The 25,757-nt window shown below is 43.1% G+C and overlaps 3 protein-coding genes across 3 annotated transcripts; 2 read left to right on the top strand and 1 right to left on the bottom strand.

The window, feature by feature from the left end:
- The first annotated feature begins 1,873 nt into the window (after positions 1–1,873).
- LOC6553027 (mitochondrial import receptor subunit TOM40 homolog 1) lies at positions 1,874–3,386 on the top strand. The gene is made up of 4 exons (XM_001980053.3): positions 1,874–2,319; positions 2,438–2,763; positions 2,821–3,045; positions 3,102–3,386. Exons 1-4 carry the CDS (start codon positions 2,023–2,025, stop codon positions 3,220–3,222), a joined length of 969 nt encoding a protein of 322 aa, XP_001980089.1. The 5' UTR covers positions 1,874–2,022; the 3' UTR covers positions 3,223–3,386.
- Positions 3,387–20,259: 16,873 nt separating this feature from the next.
- LOC6553029 lies at positions 20,260–20,759 on the top strand. The gene has a single exon (XM_001980055.2). The coding sequence runs from the start codon at positions 20,329–20,331 to the stop codon at positions 20,620–20,622; it is 294 nt and encodes a 97-aa protein (XP_001980091.1). The 5' UTR covers positions 20,260–20,328; the 3' UTR covers positions 20,623–20,759.
- A 2,541-nt stretch (positions 20,760–23,300) lies between these two features.
- LOC6553030 lies at positions 23,301–24,512 on the bottom strand. The gene is made up of 2 exons (XM_001980056.3): positions 24,376–24,512; positions 23,301–24,316 (listed from the first exon to the last, which is right to left on the bottom strand). Exons 1-2 carry the CDS (start codon positions 24,451–24,453, stop codon positions 23,555–23,557), a joined length of 840 nt encoding a protein of 279 aa, XP_001980092.1. The 5' UTR covers positions 24,454–24,512; the 3' UTR covers positions 23,301–23,554.
- Between the last annotated feature and the right edge of the window lie 1,245 nt (positions 24,513–25,757).

Here is a 25,757-nt window from a genome sequence, read left to right as displayed (position 1 = left end):
AAGTTTTTGCTGCATATTTGGGGCTCAGCATCAGAAAAAGTTCATAAGTTAATGGAGGTCGAGTATTGTAAATTTAATTGTCCTCAAAAGCGAACTTCTCCTGAAACTACACTCTGTTTGTTTATCGCTCTGAATTGGAAATCCGATTGCTGATTCAACATTTCATCCGGAACTTTAAACCTTTTTCACAATTGTGTCAATACTGTTTACCTTACAAAAAAGGTAAGTGTGTACTTGTGTCAGAGCAACAGTTTGTTTTGGTGGACGAAAAACTAACGACACGAATGGCCATAAATAATAATTGGATTTACAAATTTACAAGTAATAGGTTGACAGTTGCGATCAATTGAACTTGATGTGCTTAATATTATGAAAATAAATTATGATACAAATTAAACAACTTGGGATAATGGATTTTTAATATGCCTCAGCAATTAGGCGTAATCAAGCTGTGCTCGTGGGCACTTGTGCTATTTACTTATGATTATCATGTCGAATACCCATTCCAAATAGACCAAAGCAATTCGCCTTTCCCTTTGAGCATTTGCGGTTTTCTGGCAAAAGTTTTGCGGCCGCGTTGAGCTTTGATTTGCAGAACTTAGAATGCGGGTGGATCCCCTTATATTTCCCCTTATATTTAAGCATATTACATTAAAGCAAATGGCTGAACCAGACAGACAGCCCGCCAGCTGCTGGCTGAGTGATAAATTTAAGTGCTGGCGTCTAAATAAGTGATGTCTTCACCACCGGGAAGACGAGGTTTTAGCTTATGAAGGGGCTGGTGGGAAAGTAAAAAGCCCGAGCCGCGACTGAGCTGCTGAATAAACAACTTTTGCATTTGCTTTCATGAACTCCGACTGGAAATCGGCTTAGAGGACATCTGGCAACCGTCATTCCCATTGTCATTTATGCTCTTTCCACTGAGCGTATTAGCTTCCTTGCTAAGCCTTAAGCAGTTGATTAAATTTTCAAAAGTCTTAAGCAATACACGGAAGCTTGTGCCAGGGATTTTCATTAGGAGTTAATTTCTAATTTTTAAAATGAATTCGTTTCCAAGAAGAGTCGAGTACTTGGGCTTGTGCAAGTTTATCCACTATTATATACCTGACATTCAGCAAGAGAAAGTTGGGGAAATCCAAGTTCCACAGGGATTGTTTCCGAGATTGGTAAGAAGCACCACCTAGCGGCGATTAGGCTTACTACTCATGAAATCTACATTCATTTATAAACGTTCGCTAGGAATCGTCATTACAAGATTAAAGTCCCAAATTCATCGATTTACTCACACAGACATCCTTCGAATTTGATCAAGAAATACCCAACTTGCCTCAGTGATTTGTCGTTCGAGATTATCCCATCCATAATTCCACTCCGTGAGTCAGACAGCAAACCAAGTCGAGAACGCCCATGAAGACCATACCCCTGGCCACACGCGAATCTTGGCTACGTACATCATTATCATTCGCATCTTCGCAGCTCCAACCATTATCCTTTAGGAGCTGGCTTGGACTCGCTGTTTAAATATTTCATGTCCTTTCGAATGGACAAGTAAAAGGGCCAAGGGGGCGTCGGCGACAGGCGAAGAGAATAAAAACAGAAGGACAGAAAGACAGAGACGATGGCATATAAATAATGTAAAAAGTGTGAAATGCGCCTAATGGTGTGACAAGCCCTGATGTAAAAGCGGAAAGGCTGGCGAAAGCAGAAAGGAGCCCACGAAATGGCGCATAAAATGACAATTGACAGCTGATGATATTTTTGCTTGGATGCGCTGCCTGCAAGGCAACCGTGCCCAAACCATCCATGTACATCATAAATATTTGATCGAACATCAGGTCTATGTAACATTTTCGTTTCTTGTTGCCAGCAAAAGGCTGAGTAGAAATAAAAAGCAACAGTTTCAGTTAAGCTTTCATCAAACTCGACCAAAAACTGCCACGGCGATAGATCAATACCGAATTTTACATTACACTGGTGGCCATTTCCTCCACGTCTCTCCATTAGAACCCACCCACCATCGACATGGCATCATGCAAGAACTGCCCCCCCTACAAGAACTCCGAATTGGGCATCTTCTTTCCGGATTGCTTCGAACGCGTCAGCGGGCACTGCAACAAGAAGAATCCCGGCAATGTCCAGAATCTGCACATCCTGGCCCACCGGGTGATGCCCAAATTCTTCGATGGCATCGAACTGGACTACCTCCACCGCCTGGCGCCCAACAAATACATCACCGCCTCCTGGGTTCTCAGCCACATCAGGCCTTCTGGGTTTCGCTTCGGAGGACTGTACACGTTCCGGGTCCAAGATGATACTATGGTAATGCATACTTCTACAATCATATAAAATTGTATTATTTAAATAGCTACATGAAGCAAAGGTACATTACCTGTGGTATCTTGGCTAATAAAATTATATCTTTAATTAATTCTTGCAGTACACCCCAACCATTATGGGCGACATACATCCCACTTCGCTGGCTGCCAACCTGAACATCCTGTACTATCCTTTTCAATCTCTTCGCATGGAAGCCATTCTGCAGAAGGCCAGGGAAACTGATCCGGTGGAGAGCCAGTACACGATCGAGTGGACGCGGCCATGCGACACTTGGACAGCCAACTTCTACAATGTGCGGAACGAAAACGGACGTTGCACCCTATCCGTGATGAGATCGGTGTCCGCGCACTGGGCTCTCGGCGGCGAACTCCTGCTGGAGTGGAACGATCCTCAGAAACTGACCCCGGATCTGGCACTGGCAGCACGGTAAGAGGAGGATTATAATGCCAGCCATAATTAGCTTTTTTTAATCCATCCTTTCAGTTACTCGCACTACAACTACTCCCTGGCTGCCACCGCATCCAGGCAGGGATTGGACGTCAGCTACTGGCAGCGTATTCATCCCCAAATCCAGATGGCCAATCTCCTGGCGTGGAATCGGAAGACGCGAAAGACCATTGCCACAATATGTTATCAATGGAACTTCTGGAACTCAGCCGTGCACGGCATGTTCGATTCGGATGCTTCTGTGGGCTTTATGTGGACAAAGTGGGTATAGCATCATTATCGAAGGACAAATCTAAGTTTATCGTACTTTTACGCAGATACTTGAGGCACTTGCCACTGCAAATGGGCTTCAGTGTGATAATGAATCTGTTCACAGATCGATTTGCCTTCGGCATGCGTTTTGTTTTGGATCCAAGTGGATTGAGACGTGGCGAGTAATTTTCTGTATTATTTTCACTATATGTACTACAAAATTATCAATTGCAAGTATTAGTCCAGAGTTCTGAGAATTACAAAATTGGCGTTCGGAAGGCTTTTATTTCATCATTGCTACAAAGTCTCTGCTACTAATATTAATTTTTTCTCCCGTCTCTTAAATACATTTGCGGTGCAACTTAGCTCAGAAATTCTTCTTATTGTAGCTCTTTTTGCCACACGCTGCACATTAAAAGCGAGCACATACTCGCAAACTCGGAAAGTTTTCCTTTTTGCAGCGAACGGAGAAATCTCGCATGCATTTGATTTATGCGCTGGCAAGTCTAGACACTGTAAATATTTTTTAATGCCTCACGAAAGAGCAGAAATCTCGGCTCAAGAGCTAGCAAGGGAGCTAGCAAATTTATATGTACTTATACATGGACATATGTATCTATAAATCTAAAATAAATACAATTTACACAATAAATTACCCGCTGCGTTGAGCATAGATTAAGCCAGAAAGATAATGGCTCTTAATCCGATGTGGAGTTGAGAGATTCTCCCAGATGCTCCACTACATGACCCATAAACCGAAAGAAAAAGAACGGGGAAAGGAGTGGCCAAGGCTTGGGGCGAAACTTTGAATTGATTTTTGGTTTTGGCCGGAATGAGAAAAACTTGTTAGCCAGCTGCATTTTCTTGGGCAAACATGGGTGGTTGGCTTTAATTTTCTGGGTGGTGTGCGTGTGCGTGTGCATGTGCATGTGTGTGGGTTAAGTTATGAAAAGTTTTTTGCACACACACGGACATTCTCCCATACATATGAGCAAATAATAATATTTCAACAAATGCCGAAAATCCTTTTCCCAGCCCAACCCACGCTGAAACCCCCACAATCAAGGGGGCAAGGCGTTGTAAACTTTTCCCGAAGGACCCCAGGGCCAGTCTGTTTTCCCTTTACACTTTTCCCGCTTATCGACGCCTTTACAAATCATTAGATTTTCATATCCGATGAATTTTACAACGATTTACACAACAAAAAGAAGCGAGACCGAAACAACAATTGACTGTCTCCTGCTTTTGCAATTTTTCGGCCTGGATATGTCAATTTGTTGTTTTTCCACGCTCATATGTGGGCAGTGGAAAGTCGCATGATGAAAAGGGACACATTTCCACCGCAGTGTCGCCCATTTTATGTTTATTTAAACTTTCCTCGGAGGCGGTAAATTGAGAAATGCGAACAACGATATCCAGAATTCAGACTCCACTACGACTACCGGAAAAGAACAAAGACTGCGAGGAAAATTAAAATACAAAAGTTCCTTACAAATACTTTTTCCACGTGGTGCTCTTTATTATATTGAAATTAAAGTAATATTAAAACAGAGGCGACAGGCGTATTGAACTTATTTGAGGTTTCAAGCGAAGGAAAACGAAATTAGCTGCCAATCCCAAACTTAGGCAACAAAAACTTAAGCTCGGCCAGTATAATATATCAACGTAAGCTAAGTCAAAATGGACGAGAATTTTGCATTTCCCGAAAGTTTTTCCCTAAATAGTACACCAACAAAAAATGAGAGAAGAAAACAAATTGAAAAACAAGCAAAGAAAAGTGAAAAGTGAAAAAAGAAATACTTGTTAGCCTGCCACACCGACCAACATTTATGTTTATGTTTCGAGTGAGGAAAAAAATGCCCAAAAAAACACACACACACACACACACCCCCAAAACACACATAATGTTTTGCTTGTTTTTTGTTTTCCTTGGCGTTTTGGGTTCGCCGAGTGGAAAACATATTTAATTAAAGCTATCCGCATATTAAAAACTTTTTCCTCTGCTCCTTTCCCTTCGGTACTAGTATTTTACACTCGGCTTCAGCTTTTCCGCTGCATGCTCGTGCTTTTCGGCTAGCAAACTTAAGCTCGCCACATTACGAAGCATAAACAAGAAAATTCTGAAAGGGAGACGCTTTAAAAACAAAAGTGCCCCAAGGCGGCAACGGGGGTCACTCTCCACTTTTATAAATATGCAAAATTTTAATGAATTTTTGTTTGCTGCCGCCCGCCCGCAAATTGCCTCCCATTTGGCCCCCCGAAAGCATAACCCTCAACCCCGCAGCACAATATTCATTTATTTCAATGGGGGTCTGCCGCACATTTAAGCAGCTTTAAAATGCGGGTCAACTTGGTGAACCTGAAGCTCGTCGCTCTCGATAAGAAGGCCAAAAGTGGAAATTAAGGCAAACAAAGGCATGGGAAAGGTAAAAACCAAGAAAGTGGAAAGCGAAAGGAGAAAGTGTGTATGAGGCCAACACGACCACATAATGCTCTTTAATCGGAAATTAAGAAAATCCTTGAAATATATCATATATGAATAATCTAAAATAAATACTCCAATAGTCAACTGGTAACTTTTGTACTATTTATAAAATTGTAACTTTAGGCGCATCTTTCACAGAGACCAAGGAGAGTTTTCAGGAATTTCTTCAGCCATATTAACACAGCGAAAATACGTAACAAGAAAAGTGCCGTAAAGTGAGTTCGTACACACACACACACTTTTCCCGCTTGACCTGTTGGCAATTTCACCTCCCTGGTGAAAGCCATAAAATCGTAATAAAATTGGCCAACTTTTATTTTAATTGCCAGCGCACTTTTAACTCAGAACTTTGAACCTTTATTTTGGTTGTTCCTTAATTCAATTCGGCACCACAAACGCTGTTTGACTTGCCATCGGATTAAATGGATCCGCGCATTAACATAATCAGCATAATCAGCTCACATGTGGACGGTCCTTGAGGCAGCAACAAGTGGGTGGCGATGGGTGGGTGGCAAGGCCACAAGGCATTCAGCTGAATGGCAAGTAAGTAGCTTTCTGGCACAGGGAAAAGTAAATGCGCTTAAACGCATTAAAAGGCAGCAAAGCGTTTGAGCTGGCCAGGTTAGTGGCAATGGTTGCAAAGGGCTGTGCAGACTAATGTCCTTGGTAAGTGGCCAGGCTAATGTCCTGCTTAGCCACATCTTTGGCCCGTGATATGTGCTTAGGCAAAGAAGATAAGTCAAGGAGCTGCAATCTGGCGAGCACTTTTCGATGATGGGCAATTATCACATCAACTAGTCGCAAGAAGTCCTGAGAGGCATAACAACAACTTAACAGAAGGTCTTTAGAAAACTTCTACTTTGTATCAGAAAAACTGGTGTAAAATTAAGCAAGTGTAAGTCTAATATTTTAGTGCAATTTACGTAATAAGATAACCTTTTAAGCTAATTTAAGCCAATATTGGAAACCAACTTCGCTCTCAATCTCCAGGCTTACAATTTCAACCATTACTCGGGCATTTCAAGTGCTGGACCCCAGAGGTCCGCACTTCAACCACAATTGGCGGCCATTTTTATTGGCGCTATTACGCCGACGTCTTCGTAACAACAAAAGCGGCAGAAAGAATAGGAAACGGAGGGCTAAGAAGTGGAGTGGAGAAATCGCCAACGGGGCAGCTGTTCATCTTACAACAGGAAACGGAAATTGTCTATGGGTTCCGCCTGCCGTTGGTTTCCTGTCTATGTGTGTGTGTCTTTAGGTGAACAAGTGCGGGTCCGCAAAAGTTTTTCCTCCGCTAGGTGAGCTTCGTTTCTTTTCTTTTCACTGCTTTGTTTTCCAATCGAAGTTCTGATGCTGATGCAAAGCAACAATTGGGGGAGTAAAACACCTCGCAGTAGGCGGTTTAAATGACATATATACAGGCTGTTGACTCTAGGGATTGATTATGAATAAGGGATGAACTACAAATCAAAATATAATATCCTAATCCTATAAATAAAAATATAATAGAATAAAACTATATACATTTAGTTCCCACAAACAAGATTAGAGCCGAATTTTAGAATCTGAAACATTGCTTAAACTAGACAAAAGTCCATATTTATTGGCCAGCTTTCAACGAATGTGCATATGATAATGGCAGAAAAAATGCACTTCAATTACGTTTTTAAGCAACCACTGAAAAGTGTTCGGCGGCGGAGAGGAAAAAATAATTAAACTGTCAGAGGTGCTGGTGCTGTCAATTACAAGCAGCGCTTCCCCAGCGATTCCAGCCCAAAGGCGCAGCAGGAAAAAATATTGTTCATATAAACTTGGCGGAGCAAATGCCAACTGCAGTTGAATGCAAATTTTTTTTCTCATATTTAAATTGAAAATCAAGCAGCGCTTCAGCTGTCGAAATTGTCGATGTGGTGCAATTGAAGTGCGAGCTGCATAGAACTCGGTATATCAAAATAGAATTTCAATTAAATTCAATCAATTCTACCGCATGTGCCTGCCAAATGCATTAACTTGAAAGCGTATGTGCAAAAAGTGCGTATACGCCGTGTGGGTCTCGCAAAAAAGTACTTTAAGTACCCGGGCAACTTTTCAATTGCCAAATGAAAACGCTGTTGAAAGGAGCCGCAATTGAAGCAAACTGATACGCCCAGTCGACTTTGCGCACTTTGCCACTTGTTTATTTACCGCTTCGCCTCGTTGCCGCCCAGCAACGGCAACAACAACAGCAACAGCAACTCATCAGTTGCGGTTGCAGCTCATAAACGTTTCGCACTACATTAAATTTTATTTAGCACTCTCCCAGTCCGTCTGCTCACCAACTGCCATCACCATCACCATCGCCATCGCCATCGCCATCTCCCTGGCCCGCATTCATATTCATTTGTGTTAAACGCAGCGTGGCACAGTCTCCATCCCCGTCCCCAGAAACAGAAGGATGCTCCCGGGAGTACAGCCAGATCCTCCAGCTCCAACTCCACACCCATGGTGGTCCTCCACTTTTTAAGAGCCTTTCAAAGTTTGTTTGGGATTTAGAAAGAAACGAACTTTAAGTTGAAACTCATTGTCAAGTTGCGTACTCATCAAATTTGACTTTGATTGCAGTTGCATTTTCAACCCGAAATCTGCTGAAAATGGGTTTTTAACCTAGGGATATTATTATGTGGTTATTCACCAGTCTTGTTACTCGAAATTGCCATCTTTCCTTAACAATTATCCATCACGCAATGTAATATAATATATAGAAATTCGACTCCAGGGATTGTACACCTATAAAACCTATACTTTTTTATTTGTATAAGATATTCTTCCTCCAGCGACAGGCAGCTCCATAAACGCCTCATCAGTTCGTCTTCAGCTCGAAGCACGCACATCAAATGAACATTACGCATACGCCATGTTGTCATGCTGGTGGACAATACAAGAGCACAACAAAGGCTGTCATTTAAGTCAATTGCCTGAAGTCAACAAACCCGAACGGCAGGCACATGTCCATGTGCACATATGTACAAGTATATGTGCACACGCAGAGAGGTAAATTTGAGCAGATCCCAATTCCCATCCACTCGTCCTATAGATATGGTCAACAACTCATGCAATTGCGTGCAAATTACCGAATTAGCCAGCGTTCACCTCAACGCTTTTCCCGTGATGTTTTCCTTTCAATTAAATCGACCCAAACGGATCGGAGGGACCATTCGAGCGGTGGAGCAGTGGAGCGGAGTCGAATGTCCAATAAAAGCGCTGAACGACAACAACGTGCTATAGAAAATTAACTTGGCCAGTCCAGACCGACTAGACCGGAACCTGCATCGGGCATCATTCTTTTTTCGGCACGTTGGTGCTAACCGTTTTATAGCCGTTTTCAGGGTTGCTCTCGTGCTAAGAACACAATATTAAAAAATTAAAAGTTTCTAACTAAAGGATCAAAAATGAAATGTCGAAATGGCTGATCATTTATAGGTTAAAATTTTGTGTTGATTTGCTGCTTGATTGACACTTAAAATACTTAATACTTAAATACTATTGAAGTAACAGCATCCACCCTAAAAAATCAGCCAATCTGCTAACCTTTCACCTGTCTTCAACGCTTTGCAACACGCGTGCGTGACGCGCACGTAAGCAATCAAAAAGCAGAAGGAAAAACTTAAAATGACGAAAGAAAAATAAGCAAACTTTGATGCTTCTATTAAGATCGTCTGGCACGTTTCGAGTCAAAATGTCATTAAATGGAGTTTTTGCAGCATTTTCCAGGGTGGCATTAAGTTGTCCGGTTTCGGTTTCGGTTTGCCTTTTAAGGGAAAATCAATTTTCATAAATTTTACAACCATGCGGCAGTTGCATATGACTGCCACGCCCTGAAGCACGCTGCTCTTTTCACCTTTGTCACGAACTTCTCTGGCGGCTTTCGGCCTTTCCACCATTTTTGGTGGCAAAGTTGGAGGCATTGGTAAAGTTTTTGCAGCACCGCTCAGTTTTTCGTTTTTTTTATATTATTTTTTTTGTTATTTTGCTTGGCAAACGTGGCGCATTTTTAAATGGTCACGTTTGGCAGTTTAAGCGCCTCGGTGGGGCAACGAAAATACATCAAAGCGGCGCGAAAAGTGTAAACAGGCGCGTGCTGCAAAATGGGTGTGGCACCGTGCCCCCTTCCACACGCCCCAAATCGACTTTACGGTGGCCACAAAGTTGCAGGCGGCGTGAAAAACTGAATTTGCAGCAGTCTGGCGAAAAGGAAAAGACGGAAAAGTACGCTGAGAACTTGGCGAAAGTTTGTAAACTTTTTAAACGCGCATTACACGGACTGAGCATGTTCGAGACTTGCGATTTAGCCATGGAATGCGGCAGGAGAAGCTGGGAAATTGTAACTGAAATTTTTGGCAGAATACGGAGCGAAAGGCGATGCTTCGGTATGTTTGATGTATTCGACTGCACAGCGAACCCTTTTCGATTAAGCCAACAATAAACATTCGACTTTGATTGGATCTCCAGTGTGAGGATGGAACTCGTGAGCTCTTCAGGGCTAGCAAACGAGTTTCTGGTAATTGAACTTACAGATAAGTGCGTAAAGTCCCAAGAAAAATTCGCAGAAAATGGTATTGAAAGTGAAAAAAATCAATTCCTTGAGCAAATTTAAAAGAGACTGATTTCTTAAAGAAGATTTTAGCTTGAGTTAAAATGGTTTGCTTTATCTAATTATTTCCCCTAATAATATATTATATATTATAACGTAACGATGTACACCAAAACCAAATTCATAACCGAAAATATGCTCAACCAAATTTATTTCTAATGCGAACAAGTTCCGTATCCCAGCTCGAAAATATTCAGCTGATATAACAAGGTGTCATCCAATTTTAAGCCAACTCAAACACCCAGTTAACAGAACCGCCACGGAAGTTGGCCAACCTTCACCTTTCCGAGTAATTTCCCCCTTCAGAAGCCCCGGCAACCGAACCACCTGCGAAAAGAGCGAAAAAAATAATATGCCGCCATTTTGGTGCAACCACTTAAATGGCAACTGTAATTAGCATCATGGCCGCATGGCAGCTGCTATTAAATAGTCCGCACTCAAAGAGCGGCAAGGGCGGAAAGGGCGGCCCGTTTTGGCCAACATAAACTGAGCCGAGGCCGACGTGGCGTATACGCAACGTTGGGCGACAAGCGCGACAAGAGCAGGCTCTGTGTTGTCGTAAACTCTGCTAAACTGTTTGCCACTTTGTCGCGCAAAATGCTAAACTTTGTCGGCGGCAATGGCGATGAACTCCACGAAGGGATCCGCAGCGAAAGGGGTTGTGGTGGGAAAACCATGAGGAGCCATCATCAAAAGGCTTAAGCAGCATCAGTCGCAGTCGCAGTTTGCCATCAGAAAAATGGGCGATGGCGCAACGCAAACTTTACGAAATAATTTTGCATAAATTTTCGGGGCAAAATTTGCTTTTGGCTTTCCCGGGTATCCCGGGTTTCCCGCTTTTCCCAGCCATCCAAAGTCCGTGGCCTGACCTGCTCGTTGCTCCCAGCCAACTGCGGCTTATTTACAAGTTGCCATAATATTTTGCGTGCCGAGACGAGGTCCGCTTCGCACTGAACTGCTCCGCTGCTCCTCCGATTTTCCCTCGATTTCCCCACGCTTTCCCGCTTGGCGACCATGCTGCTGTCTGTTGTCGACAGCCATTTTCACGCTTGAACAAATCACAAGCTGCTTAGTTTCATAATTAGAAGCGTCACATTTTCGGGGCGCGCGCACTCTTACACTCTCGTGCTGAAACTCGTTGTGCATTATGGGCCAAAATAACAGCAGCCGGGCCCAGCTGAACCTGGCCAACTTGCCTCAGTTACAGCGTTACTTTGGCCAACATCGCCGGTTAAAGTTGAGTTGTTCGGCTGCCCTTCACATGGAGTGCTTACACTTTGGGCTGGCAAATTTCGGTCAGTGCCTAGCAATTTAGAAAAGAGTGGTGTATTTAATTAAAAATATAGCAATATAGAAGCTGGCTTAAAGTTTTTCTAAACATTTTTTTTGGAAAAAAGGTACTATTTTCTATATTTTTTCCTCAAAGGCTAGAAACAATAATAATAATAATAATAATATTACATATTTGTGAATATTAAACAATCTTACGTTGCAGCAGTACATTTACGGTATTTATTGTGCTTCCTAAGTTAATTACATCAGCCATCCTTTCCGTGAAAATTTAATGTCAGTCACAGATCACCTATGCGAATGCGAATGCGAAGGAGAACAAAAGCCACCCATAGACATCGCAGTGAAAGCCCGAGCCGTCCTACAAATCCGACCGAGCATCCTTCCTACAGGATCCAAAAGTGAGGGGCAGTTTGTGGCGGCGCAGGGGAACGGGGGAGCAGCCTTCGCTGGCTTGTCATTATTTTAATAAAGTTATTTACCTGAAAGTATGCAGCAACATTTGTTTGCCTGCCAAAGTACAGCATGAAATTAGGCGCAATTGTAACAGAGTTGCCAACTTGCCATAAACACACCGGCAATGACTCACAAATACACATGCCGTGCCCAAATACAGTGACAAAAAAGGCAAACTTGGTCCTTAAAGTGGGCCGAGTTGGCTGAGTGCGGATGGTGGGGGGGAGGGAGAAGGGAAGTTAAGAGGTCGGTGGCAGGGCCTGAGCAACTTTTGCTTATTTATGTTGATTTTGCAGCCAGACTTGGACCTGGACTTCGGTCGGAAATGGCAAGCATAAATTAAAAGAGTTTTTTGACAACCCTTGGAAAATTATGATACTTATTATTTTGAGCAAAAGTTTTCATTACAACTTCGTCTCGAGAGCAGGTGCGATGGCAACTGGAGAAAGCCAGCTACAAAGTTGCGCAAACATTTTTGGCAATTGAGTGGGGCGGGTGCGTCGAGGGCTTAGTGCATAAAGTGTCCCATGGCCCAGTTAGGACTTTATGCGCCAGTGATAGCCTCCTGCTCACCAGCCCGGTCCGTTGCAACTCAATTCCAACATACATTTGCATGTCAGGACACCTAATCACAAACGGATAATGTCCCATTTGTCCATCCCACTCGGAAAATGCATTCGGCTCCGGGACAAAGGACTTTGACTTGCCCTCGCATCGGGGACAAGAAATCTTAAAGGAAAATTAGCTTTTGGCTTTAAGGCTTAAGCTTTTTGGCAACGGCAAGCGAAAATCCTTTTTGGCTGTCAGCACGCCACTTGGCAAACAAGGAGGAGCTGGAAGATGCTTGCCAGGCGGGCGGTCGGAGGACACTGGTAAGTAAAAGTGCTTCTGCTGGGCTGCCTGACTCCTGGTCGTTCAGTTGGTTGGCTGGTTGGCTGGTTGGTTGGTTGGTTGGTGTGAATCCCAGCATCTAAGTCAGCATAATGCGCTAACAAACACTTTACTTGCCAGTCTCTCACTGAGTTTGAGACACGACACTGGGTGAAAAATGCACGGGGGTTGGATGAGATGGAGCTGATGGCGAATCCCTTACCCAGATGGGGACTTAACGGATTCAGTTGTTTCCTACATCAACCATGCTCGCCCTTTCGCTGAAAATCTTACTGGCAAAAGGTCCTTTTGATATTATATTTTTGAATAATATTCAAGGGGCTAGTAATGGCAATACAGCCATTTAGTTTAGTGTAAGAGTTTATTTGAGAACTACTCATTCTTAAATAAACTTGTTCCTACATAAACTACAAATACATGTAAAAAGTCTTAGGGATTTAAATCTTACTTAATTTATCTAAGAGCTCTAAATGCATATGACCCTATATTAATTTAAAAACTTAATTGGGTTTCCTGTCCCGCCCCTTGTGTCCTTGTGCGGTTACCAAAATGTAAAAATTCCTTGTTCGTTGGCCTCCAGCCAAAGGTGTCGCGAATTTCGTGTGCCAGCAAATTGCCATCTGTTAAGCCCAAACTGTAATTGGGTCAATTCTATTTTCCCCACGTTTGCCTAAGTATTTGCCAAAACTGTGTGTTTTTGTCTGACGACCGCAAGGCGTACACAATTATTTAGCCAACAATTTGGCAAGATGGGAAACTGCCAATGCCAAACAGAAATGACTATAACAACGAAATTCCTCGTTTACTTCCGTGGGCTCAAACTTTTGCATCAGTTTGCATTTGGAAGTTTTGTGGAAACGACTTTCGCCAGCTGAATCCTTCAGCCCACACACACACACACACACACACACACATTCAAACACGCACTTCGATAAGGCATCAGAGATCCATAGAAAGTTTATTTTGCCTGGCGGGGATAGTGGAAGCTTGGGTGATGAGAACCTAGCAGGCTAAACAAACCCGACTATCCAACATGCTCCTCTTTATCAGAGATGCGAAATGATCTGTAAAATTGTACGAGTAAAATAAGCAAACATGCCATATACCATCTTCCAAGCAATTACCTTAACCCTTAATCATTTCATTTCATTTTCAATTTTTAAATAAGTTTACCACTATATATCCTATATATGAGGAAAGACTTGATCGAATATTTCCAAACCCATATCGGACAGAAGGCATACCACATGGGCATCTCTGACTCCCAATAAATATATCCTATTGGAGAAACTTTGACTGGCGTTGACACTGGCTGAGAGAAACAGTGAGCGAGCTGCAGATGGAGTTGCCCCAAGTGGCAAGTGGTAAGTGGCAAGTGCTTGTTGCTGGCCGAAGAGACCGGTTTCTTGCTGCTGTTTGCTGATTAGATTCGGGCTTATGGCTATTTGAGTTTGGCATTTATTGATAGTGCCGACTGCTGGCAGCTCCATAATTAAATAATTGATTGGCATCGGGCATTGGCTTATCAATAAATTAGGTGCTAAGTGATGGCTAGACAACTCTTTCGAGCAACGGCACAGAGTTGGCTTGAACTTTAAACAAGTGAAAATAAGTTGGAAGTGCCAGTCGCATGGATTGCCTACTTCTCTATTTGCAGAGCGGCAATTTGATTAGTCCACTCAAAAATGTTGCCGAAAAACAAATCTCACACATGAGTACGTGCTGGGGGAAAACATATCATAAATTCCCAGAAATCGTTTGGGATGCAAATTTTAGCTATGCGGTTAAAAACGAAATGAAAAATGCAGCACTCAAAAGGCCCAAAAATCAGGAATAAATGTTTAAAAATGTATAACTCAATGAACATGCAATGCAAAACAACAATATGCAATAAGCACAAAAACAACGAAATGTTTTCACGCAGTCAAAAACCGCTTCCATTTTTTAGCCTTTATTTGAATCTCTTCTGCTGTTAAGTCTCCGGCAAAAAACAACAAACGGAAACGAAAATGTGTTCAAGTGAAATAAATTACTTTATGTGCTGCCAACACAACGAGGGAAAAAGGCAAAAGCAGCAGCAGAAAAATGCAGAGTAAAACGCGGAGCCCACAAAGCGAAATCACAAAAATAAAAAAAAATACAAATGAAATAAGAAACAATAAGGAAAAATAAGATAGAGGCAGCCCGCGAATGGCAAATGAAAAGCGCGTAAAATAAATAAATAAAAATTCAAACTGATTATGCATGGCGGAAAAATCGGATTCTTTTATTCAACATAAAAAAAGGCTGCAGCGGGCAGCACTTCGCCCGATTTTCCGATTTTCGCGGCCACGCCCACAACTAAACTGCGAAACGGCAGCCAGCAATCCACACAAATCACAACAGAAAGTAAAAAGCAGCAAAAAAGCACAAATTTGCATTTTAATGCGCTTCACTTGTTTTGCCAGCGCCAACAAGCAACAACAAAGGGAAGAAAAGCGGACTTTTCTTTTCGGAAAAGGGTGGTCCAAAGCATCCAGCAGTTGCGGAGGCAGTTCTTCGATTTCCAACGAGGGATACGTCTACGCCAACAGAACCTCAGACTAATTAATTTCTTAAGTGACAGCAAATATTATTTGTATATACATTTTATTAATAAAATATTAGCTGAAACTCGATATAAATCGTATTAAATTTTTTATAAATTGCTTATCAAATTAATATTCAGTTGATTATTTGCCAAAGAAACTATTTAACTTATATATATTTACAACGAATATTTAATAATTCTAATAAAGTAAAAATCAAGCAAGAAACTGGTGGTCAATTTCTAACTCGCATTTTAACTACACTTTCCAAAAATTTGTTAAAAACTAGGTGAATAAAAAGTTTTTACGTACAACTTTCTAGCCCAATAATATTCCGAGCATTACGCTCAGCCTTTTTTATGTAGATTACCAGTAATTTGTGTAATATTATGTTCAAAGTTAGAACGCGAAAATAAAAAGTTCCCAAATAATATCAGAAATGAAGGCACTGGTAAGGAAAAACTTTTGATGGGCCGGATGGGCAAAAGTGCCCTTACCGATTTTGCCAAAGATACTTTCGCACACCTCTTTTGCCGCTTCCATGGTGACCACTGCGGGAGTCCATTCTGATAGAAATTCCAATACAATAATCAAAAATCATGGCAACGGACAGTGAAATGACACCTGCCTGCCAGTTGTGTAGTGGTCGGTCTGTAGCTTCGCTTGATTTGGCCAGCAAAACTTTTGAATTTGCATATTTTAGTAGCCGGAAAAGTTGTTTTCATATTTTTAACCCACTGGCTATCGTCTGACAGTTGCCACAGTGCTCTTGCATTTCCCATTGTTCGACTGCGAACGGCGAAGGACTGGCTTTTCCGATTCCATATTGGTGCGGTGGCCAAAAGGTGTTGTTGCACTATCTCAGTTACGAGAACGCATCTAAATGTATTTTACCATGTTCATTTCATTTCCCCTGCCCCGTTACTGAGTGTCTATAGAATTATTTTGCAGCATTTCCATGCGTTTATTGATTGAGGTTGGCAAAGTGAAAATAAGCAAGAGCGCAAAACATCGAATATGATGACCAAAAACATGACAAAATCATAAATACTGGATACAGACTGCACTGGAAAACATATTTTCCCATACATACTCGTATTACCATTGAGTTATAAATTCCGAGTTGCTCTGACATGGCTGAACTCTAAAATAAGATGGGCTGCAGATGAGCAATTTTCAGGACGTTTCAATTGATGTATACGTTTTGTCATACAATTTTTCCACCTGTTCTAAAACTTTTCTTTTCAGTTCTATTTTTTGCAGCTGCGAAAACTGCCATTGTTTGGCAAAGCTTATTGAATCATTCCACAGTAAAATGCACAGAGACAAGAACTTCGAGCAGCGATGGCCATAATAATCAGCATATGCAGCTTCGAACAGCAATTGACGTTTGACAGAGGAACATCGATGGGGGCGATGGAACCAGGGGCATCTGCATAGAACAAAGCAATATGAATGCGTTGGTGAAAAAGTTGAACATCTATCTTTACGTTCATATGCCCCATCACTCCCCAGTTTTGTGCCCCTGCTTCTCAGTCCGCACTTCTTATCGGTTGGCTGTCATAAAAGTGCGGAGCGTTTTCAGCTACGTCATCATCAGCAACAATGATGTGGAAAAGGCAGGCGATTCCCCCGGACCCTTCGACCATCCTGCACATGCTCACCCTCGTTTCTTGTCAAGTTCTTGGCGGTGTGGTGGGTGTGGGTGTGGGTGTGGGTGGGCCCATGTTTAGAGTCTATAATCTTCAAATAATGGAAAAACTTTTGCTGTTAAGCAAGAGGAATGCCAAAGCTTAGATTTGTCTTTTATTTCGGGTTCTTCATTTTTCCTTTGTTTCTGCTTTTACCCCAACCTCAGGACCTCAAAACCAAGAGTTTTGATATTTTTGTTATTTCCCCCCCATGCAGTTGACAACCCTGGCAAGTGTTCAGGTTGTTGTTGCTGCTGCTGCTCACTCGATTTTCAATTTATTTCGTTTGGTGGCTATGTGGTAGTTCTCATTTTTTCCCTGAATTTTCTTTCCTTCAGTTCTATTTTTTGCAGCTGTTCTTTGAACGAAAACTTCATCAACTGTTTTGCTTCTACCTGTGGCTTAAAGTCTCCAAGCCAACACCACAATCCGTACATTCCCACACACACAGCACACACACACAGAGCACCCCACCCAACCCCCCTGAGCAATCAGCCAACATTTTTTCGCAAGCGTTTTTCCCTCTTGCCAATATTTTTTACTTTTCTCGGTATTTTTGCTGCAAATTAAGTTTGTGTCAAACGAGTGGGCGGTGGGGTGGCAAGCAGGAGCCAAAGCATTTATGCCTTTGTGGCAAGTTAATTTCAATTTTATTGCCAATTGATTGAGATTTGAATGGAATGGCAAGTCCGCTTTTGGCAACGTGTCGCCATTAAGCCATTGGCAAGTGGCATTGGCCCTAAGCCATCGCTGATTAATTTCTCACATTTCGCCGAACGACTCAATTGAAAATTCGACCGTTCAAATGTCAACAGCAAAATGCGAATTACAAATGTTCTCGTTTTTATATTTTTCACTCCTGCTGCCGCATAAAAGTCAAGAAGTACTTGGAATTGGCGATGACGAAATTAATATTTCTATTAATCGCGCTGCTTTATTGCAAAAGTACATACAACATTTTTAAAAGTTCGGATACTGCTGCTACTTCGGATATGGCTATATAAGGTTTAGTTCTAATAAATAATCTTTAAAAATACTATACAAATATTTTAGCTCTTACCATCTAAATATTTGACACATCTCTAAAAGCATAATAATGTAGAATCGAATTGCTGCAGGCACTCTATTTAAAGCCACACAATAAAGGTCCCTGAAGCGCGAAAAAATCAACCATTATTCGCAGCATAATAAAAATCAAGAACATTTTCATCGAATTTCCAAAAACGGGTCAAGTGCAACAACAACTAAAAACCACTTAGGTCGAAGGTCAACGAGCAAGGCCACATAACGTCTGGTTATTTCCAAGAAAGTGAACAGGTAATTAAGTCTGAGGCCAAAAACCAGATGCAATTCGTGTATCTCATCAGCCGCAAAAATGACAAATGGCAACAAACAATTTGGCAAGTTTGCACATTTGTGCTGGCATTAATTTCGCATTGGCATTGTCAATAAGCCAACAATCAATGCACTCGACGGCATTTTCGCGTACCGCATATTGTTGGCCGGCGGGGAAAAAGCAAATTAAATTTCCCCGAAAGGTCTCAGCTGGGATAAAAAACTGAAAATGCAATTTGCGTTTGGCTCTGGTGGCGCCGGTGGCGCCAACCGCCAAATCGTTGCATCAGCTGCACTTGGCTGCAGTTTTATTGGCCTCCGCCATCCGTTTTCTGGTTACGTTGACATGTCTTCTCGCCCAATTCCCGAAACCAAGCCCCCGCGGAGCCCCTGTGTCTCTGTGGTAAGTTCTGTTTGAGATTGCACCTGCATGGATATCCGTTGCAGCTCTGACGACTCACCCACCGGCGCATTTTCCATTTCCCATTTTCCATTTCCCATTCGCCCCCTTCGGCCCATCGTGGTCATCATCGGCGGCATCGTTGCATATTCATACGTCCCATTGTTGTTGGCATGCAGTTGATGCGGGCGAGCTGATTTTTATGTGGCTGACCAGGCAGCAGGTTTGGTCCGTTTGGCCATTTTCTGTTTGGTTTTTATGGTCTCAGCGCGCGGAACAAAAAAGGGAATTCAAGCCGGTCAATTAGGGTTGCCACCATAACCGACAACAGAATACTCTCCCCTATGGAATAGATTTAAAATACCTGTTTACCTAAGTGACCAAGTGATCAAGTGATCGAGTTTTGTTCAACATAGCATGTGAAGTTCCCCAGTTAGTGACTTTACTGTTACGCGCTATGTTGATAACCAGCTATGCTCCGTTTTTAGAACGGAAACCAGTTAACAAGTTACCCCCAGTTGACCAAAGCGCGGAAACAGCCACCGAAATGAATCCTTCCTGCGCCAAAAAGAGCATTCGAATAGCTCCCGCTCCGTTAGAGAGATATCATGCCGTGTCTGAATTGGATGATGGTTGGATGAACTGTTGGGTGGATGATGTGGGGGCCAAAGGAGCGCCGGCGTGTGTCACGTTTAAAATATGCGCATTTTTGCAAATGACATTTCAGTCGCACCGCACTATCACTAATTGATATCATATGATGGAATTCATGCACAGACACCAACTGACCGGCGATGGCGGACGGCAAAGGACTTTCAGGACCCCCTGGTCCTGCCGATCGGTAATCGGTGCTTGGTGCTCGGTGCTCGGTGCTCGGTGCTTTCATGATTGTTGGAATGGCGGTTGCTGGTGGCGGCGAAATTGTCGGGTTCATTTTTGCCCTTTACGGTTGCTGTTGTTGGTCGATTGGCGTTTCGCTTTTTGCGGTTTGTCGTCGCGTCAGGACCGCCATGTACCCCCGTGTCCATCGTCCTGTGTTCGTCGTCCTGTGTCCTCTGTCCTGTGTCCTGAGTCCTGAGTCCTGCGTCTGTTGTCTGCTGCCTGAGGTTGGCCGCTCTGCGGTGCCGAGACTGCGGCCCGATCATTCATTTGTCAAGTTGTCAGGACACGGTTCGCTAGTCGGCGAGATATCCTGTCGCTGACATCGAGAGCGCCATTTAGATTTCACAGCTGCCGATGTGGCTGTAAGTTCGTGGTTGTGCCTCCAACTTCACCCCTACCAAATATCTTTCCAATGCCAGATTAAGTTGCTGAGGTCAGAAAACAAGCTGTTTTCGGAGTGGTTAAAGTGGTAATTTCAAAACACTTGTTCTTGTTCATTTTAGCTGAGCTCTTTCCAAAGAAAATTACCAGAATTTTTCGTCTCTTTAAACTGCACATTTTCTCAAGTATATCAGGTCACAGTAGTTCTCAGAAAGCATTCAATATACAAGTACACGCACGGCATACAAAAGGTCAGACAAATTCGAAGTAACAAGTTAAGAAAAATGGAATTCGGCGACAGCGTTTTTGACCGTTTGGATGAGTGGAGTAAAAGTGAAGTGAAGCCCGGCGAAATGGGCCGCATCCTGGCCATTCTTCTGACCCTGATAGTAATTAGCTTCTTCATTGTCGTTGTGGCTCGCATCGTGGTATCTCTGGCCATACCAGCCTTGGTTATTGTGGCCCTTTTGCTGGCATACCGCTTCGTCACTCTCTCGGAAATGGAAGATGGTCTCAGGGATCTGCCCGATAGTCTAAAATCGTGTATGAACTTTATATCTAGCATTTTTTGCAAGTAGAAGACAAACTAAAACCCTTGGCACACGAGGTGTTTGTAAATGATTTATATATTCGATATATGTTGGATAGCAACCAGAAGATTCATATGGAGTGGATTTAATAAAAAAGTAGTATACAAAGTGTATGCAGGACAGAACGCAATCTTACCATTACTAGAAGTAATTTCAAATTGTCAGCCATTCTTATGTGGCCTCTCGAATAACCCAGCAGCATTTCAGTCCTTCACACTGGCCCATTATTTATTTATAGCCCCAACGTTGTTCACATATCGATAACCGAGTTTGCCATCAACATTCCTGTCAGGACATTTAAAGGCCTAACAACCAGACAATGAGTGGGGCAGCGAGACAGCTGCAGGACAGAAGCTGCAGCCCAGACAGAGGATCCATGTTTATGTCCTGGCCGGTCAACAAAAATGCCAAGCTGCAGTGCGACCCATGACAAACCTTCCCCACCCCCCACACCCCTCACACCCACATCGAATAGTTTGCTTGCCGTTTGGGCCCAGTTTGTGTGTGTGGGCCAAGTTCTGTCTCGTTGTACGTTTCGCCATTGACCGTGACGCTCGTTTCGACGGCGCGATTGCGAACTTTGTTGCCATTTTACCAACCAGCCCCACCAGCACCCCCTTGGCTGCTCGTCCATCTATGGAAACGTGCGTTGTCTGCTACCTGACGGTTGACTTTCTTTCTCTAATGAAATGCGGTTACAAATGCAATTTTACATTTTTCACAAAAAAGCATTTTATCTGTCGACGCCAGGCCCGGCCGAAAACGCAGACTCGAAAAACTCCAGGATGCGACTACGGAGCTTGCAACACTGCGGGAAAATACCCCCAAGTCGCTAAAGAAATAACAAATCATTTTGGAAACTACAAATTGGTGGGGGATTACAAGCTGAAAAATATTGATGATCTTGAACATGACACCTGCACGCTCAACGGTTAAGCAAGGACACCTAAAATGCATATATTATTAATATTTTTTTAAGTGTACTCCTTGCAAGAGCACAGGCAGACAGTCAGTGCACGTGACACCTCCAAGCGCCGCTGTCCCTTTGCCAGTGGCTGGGAATTTCCTCTATTGTGTTTGTGTTTCGAGCGTGTTCCTGTTCGGGCCGGTGTTCCCAACGCTCGGCTCTTGGCCGCCACGTCCACGGTTCCAGCCTCCCACGTCCCGTGTCCCACGTCCCATGCCCCAGATCTCCTCCTGCCGACCAGTCGTCAGCTTGTTTGCACCTTGTCGAAATTAGTGTTTGTACCGAAATGAACACGATTTGTTTGACCAGCAGGTGTTGAAAATACACTGTTCGCCATGCTCGAGTTGGGTCTCCGCCCAGTGGGTCCATGTCCACCCTTTTTATCGCCCATCTGCTCCGCTTTGCCGTGTCATACGCGGCGTATGGGTAATGTTTTTCAAATTGTTGCGGTCAGTTTGAGAGACATTTGGTCGGAATTGCTCTGTTTTGTTTCGGTTTCTATGCTGGCAGCGGTTTCAGTTGGTTGTTCTGTTCTGCCGTTTTATAAACATCATGGACACTTTGTTATTTGGGTTGTACAATTTGTACACATAAGCGAATGTGAGTTGTCAGCGCTGGTTAAAAGGATTTGACCTCTAGCTATCGGTAAGAAGAGGTAGTGGCATCATTAAATAAATCAAATTAATTTGTAAAATATTCCTATTAGGTTTCCAGTTGATTATTTTAGACTTTCTCACACGGAAACTCCATTCCAATATGTCAAACAATATTATCCAGTCCGCTTAATGGGATGACATATTTGTTAAGTACGTTACTTCAGGCACATCCAGTCTGATGATTTAAAAGGCATCCTGCTCAAGGTAAAATATTAATGTGCAACATCATTTTTCCATTGCCATTTTTCATTGCCAACGAGCATCAAAATGCTGAAGTGCGGCCAAAATATGTCAGACTGCAAATCAAAATGGCAGACAGCACTGACAAATAAACCAGACGAGTGCAGCAGATGGAGAGACATCCCAGACAGCAGGACATTCAGACATTTGCCAGTGATTGCAGCAAGGATTCCGTTTCATTGCCAAAACTGCAGAAGGTAAGTAAGTGCAGCATAGGCCGCCTGTCATGAATGAGTGCTTGATGGTTGGATATGGACGGCTAACCCCCACATCCCGGCAAACTCATTAACAAGTTGGCACATAAAAGCCCAACAACTACTCGGCGGTAACCCAAAGAAGTCAATGCCTTGGCGACAAGCTGCCGCATCAGCAGCCGCAACTAATGGCTGCCAGACTTGTGTCGGTTTAGGAGTTCTCAGACCACAGTTCTCAGTCTCCAAAACTCAGAACTGGGAACCCAGACCAGCAACTTGCCCGTTTCTCGAAGTTCTTTTTCGGCAAGGCCAAGGCAAATACTTGGCGGCTGTGTGCAAGTTTTATTAAAAGCCAACAGTCGGCGACATCCTGCAAGCGGTTGGCCAAAGTTGGGGTTTTGGGCGAAGGGACACGGCTTGATAAATACAGCCAAAATTATTGCGCCACTAAATACAGCAGAGATCCCCAACGGAGTGCAGCTAGGTTGTAAATAAAGTCCCTATGACCAACAACATGGGATATATTTCTCCATCACTGTATACCATGTATGTAGTAAATTATTGATCAGTTTAGGTCGGGATGAAAAGAAAAAGAGGAATTACCCAAAATGCAATAGTTCACCACAGCCAGTGACCACTTTATTTGCAATCCAAGAGGCAAGTACCGCGAAAATTATGGCTCACATGTGTTGCCAGTCGCAAACTACTCATTGGAACTGCGGATTTCTGGGGCGACGCCGGCAGTCAAAGAACAGACGGAGGAAGTTCTGATTTCCTTTGCCAAGATGGAGTTCCCAGTCGAAATTACCAGCAGGATGGAGTGGGCTACGTTCCCAGTTCAGGGAATACACATCCCGCATTCCCTAACTGTGCATATTGTCCTCGCAGCAGGCCGAATGGGTGGCATAGCAGCGGCACTGGCCAGTGGGACAGCAGCACTGCCTCAGGATGGAGGTGCTGTACGGGAACACGATGATCTTCCACTGGCCGCCAAGCTCTAGGGTCTCGTAGTGATATCCTCGCTTGTAGATCACCATGGGCGTATGCTCCATGTAGTGGGGCATAATCTCCAGCAGACACGCATCCATGCAGTTCACAAAGAACTGCACACACCGGATGAGCGTGGCCAAGATGTAGACACTCGTGATGGTCTCATCAAACAAATAGACCGCGTCGAAGTTGGGCGTCTCCTTGCCAAAGATCAGCGCCGCCTCCCCGATACTACTGAAGCTGTGCAGAGTGGTACATCCCGAGGGTCCGCTGGGAAAGAACAAGTGGGTGACGCCTTCCGTCACCAAAATGGGACTGGCACAGGCCGGTGCGTCTTCCACATCGGCCATGACGTATTTCACTGGTCGTAGCCCATGCTTCAGCTCATTGACGGCTCTTATGAAGTTCGGATGATTGGCCACGTGTGGTTTCAGCTGCCGGAATCGACTCCTCACCCTCTCGATGAACTCGTCGCGGATCGAATGATGCACTGCCACGGTGGCCATCGGAAATGGCTGAAACGGTTCGTGCATCAACTCCGCCAAACAATATGCAGCAGTATTCAAATCGCCCTCCTTACAAACGCACATAAACCGCGCTCCTGGCCAGCTCCTCGTCTTTTTCATGTCTTGCCTCTATTCGGAACGGAATTCAAGCATAAGTAAACCTTTTTAGCAAATCCACTGGAACTTACTATCCTCGGACCGCGCTTGTGGCATCTCAGATTGTGCACCAGATCGTGCGTCACGAAGTTTGCCTTTATTTCACACATACTTGGCTTGTTTTGTACACATAAGATTCCAACTTGCACGATAAATTTAGAAATAAAGATTGACGGTTAAGTACTGGAAATCATAACTATTTCAAAAGGTAAACATGTTACTTAAAATCCTCAAATGATGCTCAAAGCAATTAATTCAAGCAAACGTCTTTATACCATGGCGATAAATATGTGTTATGATGCTCCGATATGAGATAGTCTATATAACCAGCAATCAAACTGGAGAATAAGCGGCGAATTTAATATGCAAAATCTACGAAGCCGCCCAAATTGAGCAATCAAAAGTTCTGGGAAATGAACTCCCAAAGCTGGGAGCTACCACACTTTGGACCGCCTGCTTTTGGGCCAAGTCAAGTCCCTTTCTTCATAATGTATAACGCATGCTCACTTATGCCGAAAAGTTAATGGAACCAAGTAGAGGCGAGATTTCCATGGAATAAACCAGCATTTTCCCAGGCACACACAAACAACTACGGAAAACAAATCAAGCGCAAAGTAAACCCAGCCGAGAAAAAATAACATTTTGGCGCGATAAGAAACTTGCTCAGACTTTCCACAAGGAATGCAAGGATATATATGAAGGAATAGAAGGAATAGAGTGGGAAAGGAAGCCCAGTCCTCGAGGATGGAAAGACAATGCTAATGCCATTTGCTCAAGTGCCATCATCGGAGGCGAACTTGTGTCATATAAAGTCTAAACAAAGGTAATAAACAAGTTAGTCTTTGTTTTTGTGCCCTAGCGGAGGGTACTTTAATTTATTCAAAGTGTTTCAAGCCCTTCAGTGATTGTCATTTGTAAATTTAAGATTTTTCTTCCCAAAGATATTCAATACTTTGATGTTTCAGCTTGAGTTACTTAGCAGGACTAATGCTTGCAATTTATTTATAAAATTTACTAGATTCCCAAGCTAACAAAGTTAACTGATTCCTTTATTCAATTGCCATGAACATTTTCGCATCAAAAGCGTATTTGAAGATCCACCAATACTAAAAATTTCTCTTCTATTTTGATTTTAATGTGGGTGTGGCACACGAAGTTCAAGCCTTGGCGAAATATTAAACAAAAGCAATAAATTTGCCCATCACAACACACATTTATTATAGGGATTTTGTTATTTTAGCAAAAGCTGAACAAAAAACACAAACAAATAAAGCTTTAATATTCAACTGAATGCAATGAAAATTAAATTACTAATTTGTTTTGCGGTTGATTTGTTTACTTACTAGAAAATGAACAGTAACAGGTTACAGGTACACTCCCAGCCAAGTAAATAGTTCTCTTTCAGTTAAACTAT

Source organism: Drosophila erecta, unplaced genomic scaffold, assembly GCF_003286155.1.
Source record: "Drosophila erecta strain 14021-0224.00,06,07 unplaced genomic scaffold, DereRS2 tig00000000-arrow-pilon, whole genome shotgun sequence".
Lineage (NCBI taxonomy): Eukaryota > Metazoa > Arthropoda > Insecta > Diptera > Drosophilidae > Drosophila > Drosophila erecta.
The sequence above is the reverse complement of the archived record's forward strand: the minus strand, read 5'-3'. Positions and strand labels throughout refer to the sequence as shown.

Coding starts and splice junctions, on each gene's coding strand:
- LOC6553030 (XM_001980056.3), bottom strand. CDS start 24,453: ATGTGTGAAATAAAGGCAAACTTCGTGACGCACGATCTGGTGCACAAT. Junction 24,317..24,375: donor ACAAGCGCGGTCCGAGGATA/GTAAGTTCCAGT, acceptor CGTTCCGAATAG/AGGCAAGACATGAAAAAGAC.
- LOC6553029 (XM_001980055.2), top strand. CDS start 20,329: ATGGAATTCGGCGACAGCGTTTTTGACCGTTTGGATGAGTGGAGTAAA.
- LOC6553027 (XM_001980053.3), top strand. CDS start 2,023: ATGGCATCATGCAAGAACTGCCCCCCCTACAAGAACTCCGAATTGGGC. Junction 2,320..2,437: donor GGGTCCAAGATGATACTATG/GTAATGCATACT, acceptor TAATTCTTGCAG/TACACCCCAACCATTATGGG. Junction 2,764..2,820: donor GATCTGGCACTGGCAGCACG/GTAAGAGGAGGA, acceptor CCATCCTTTCAG/TTACTCGCACTACAACTACT.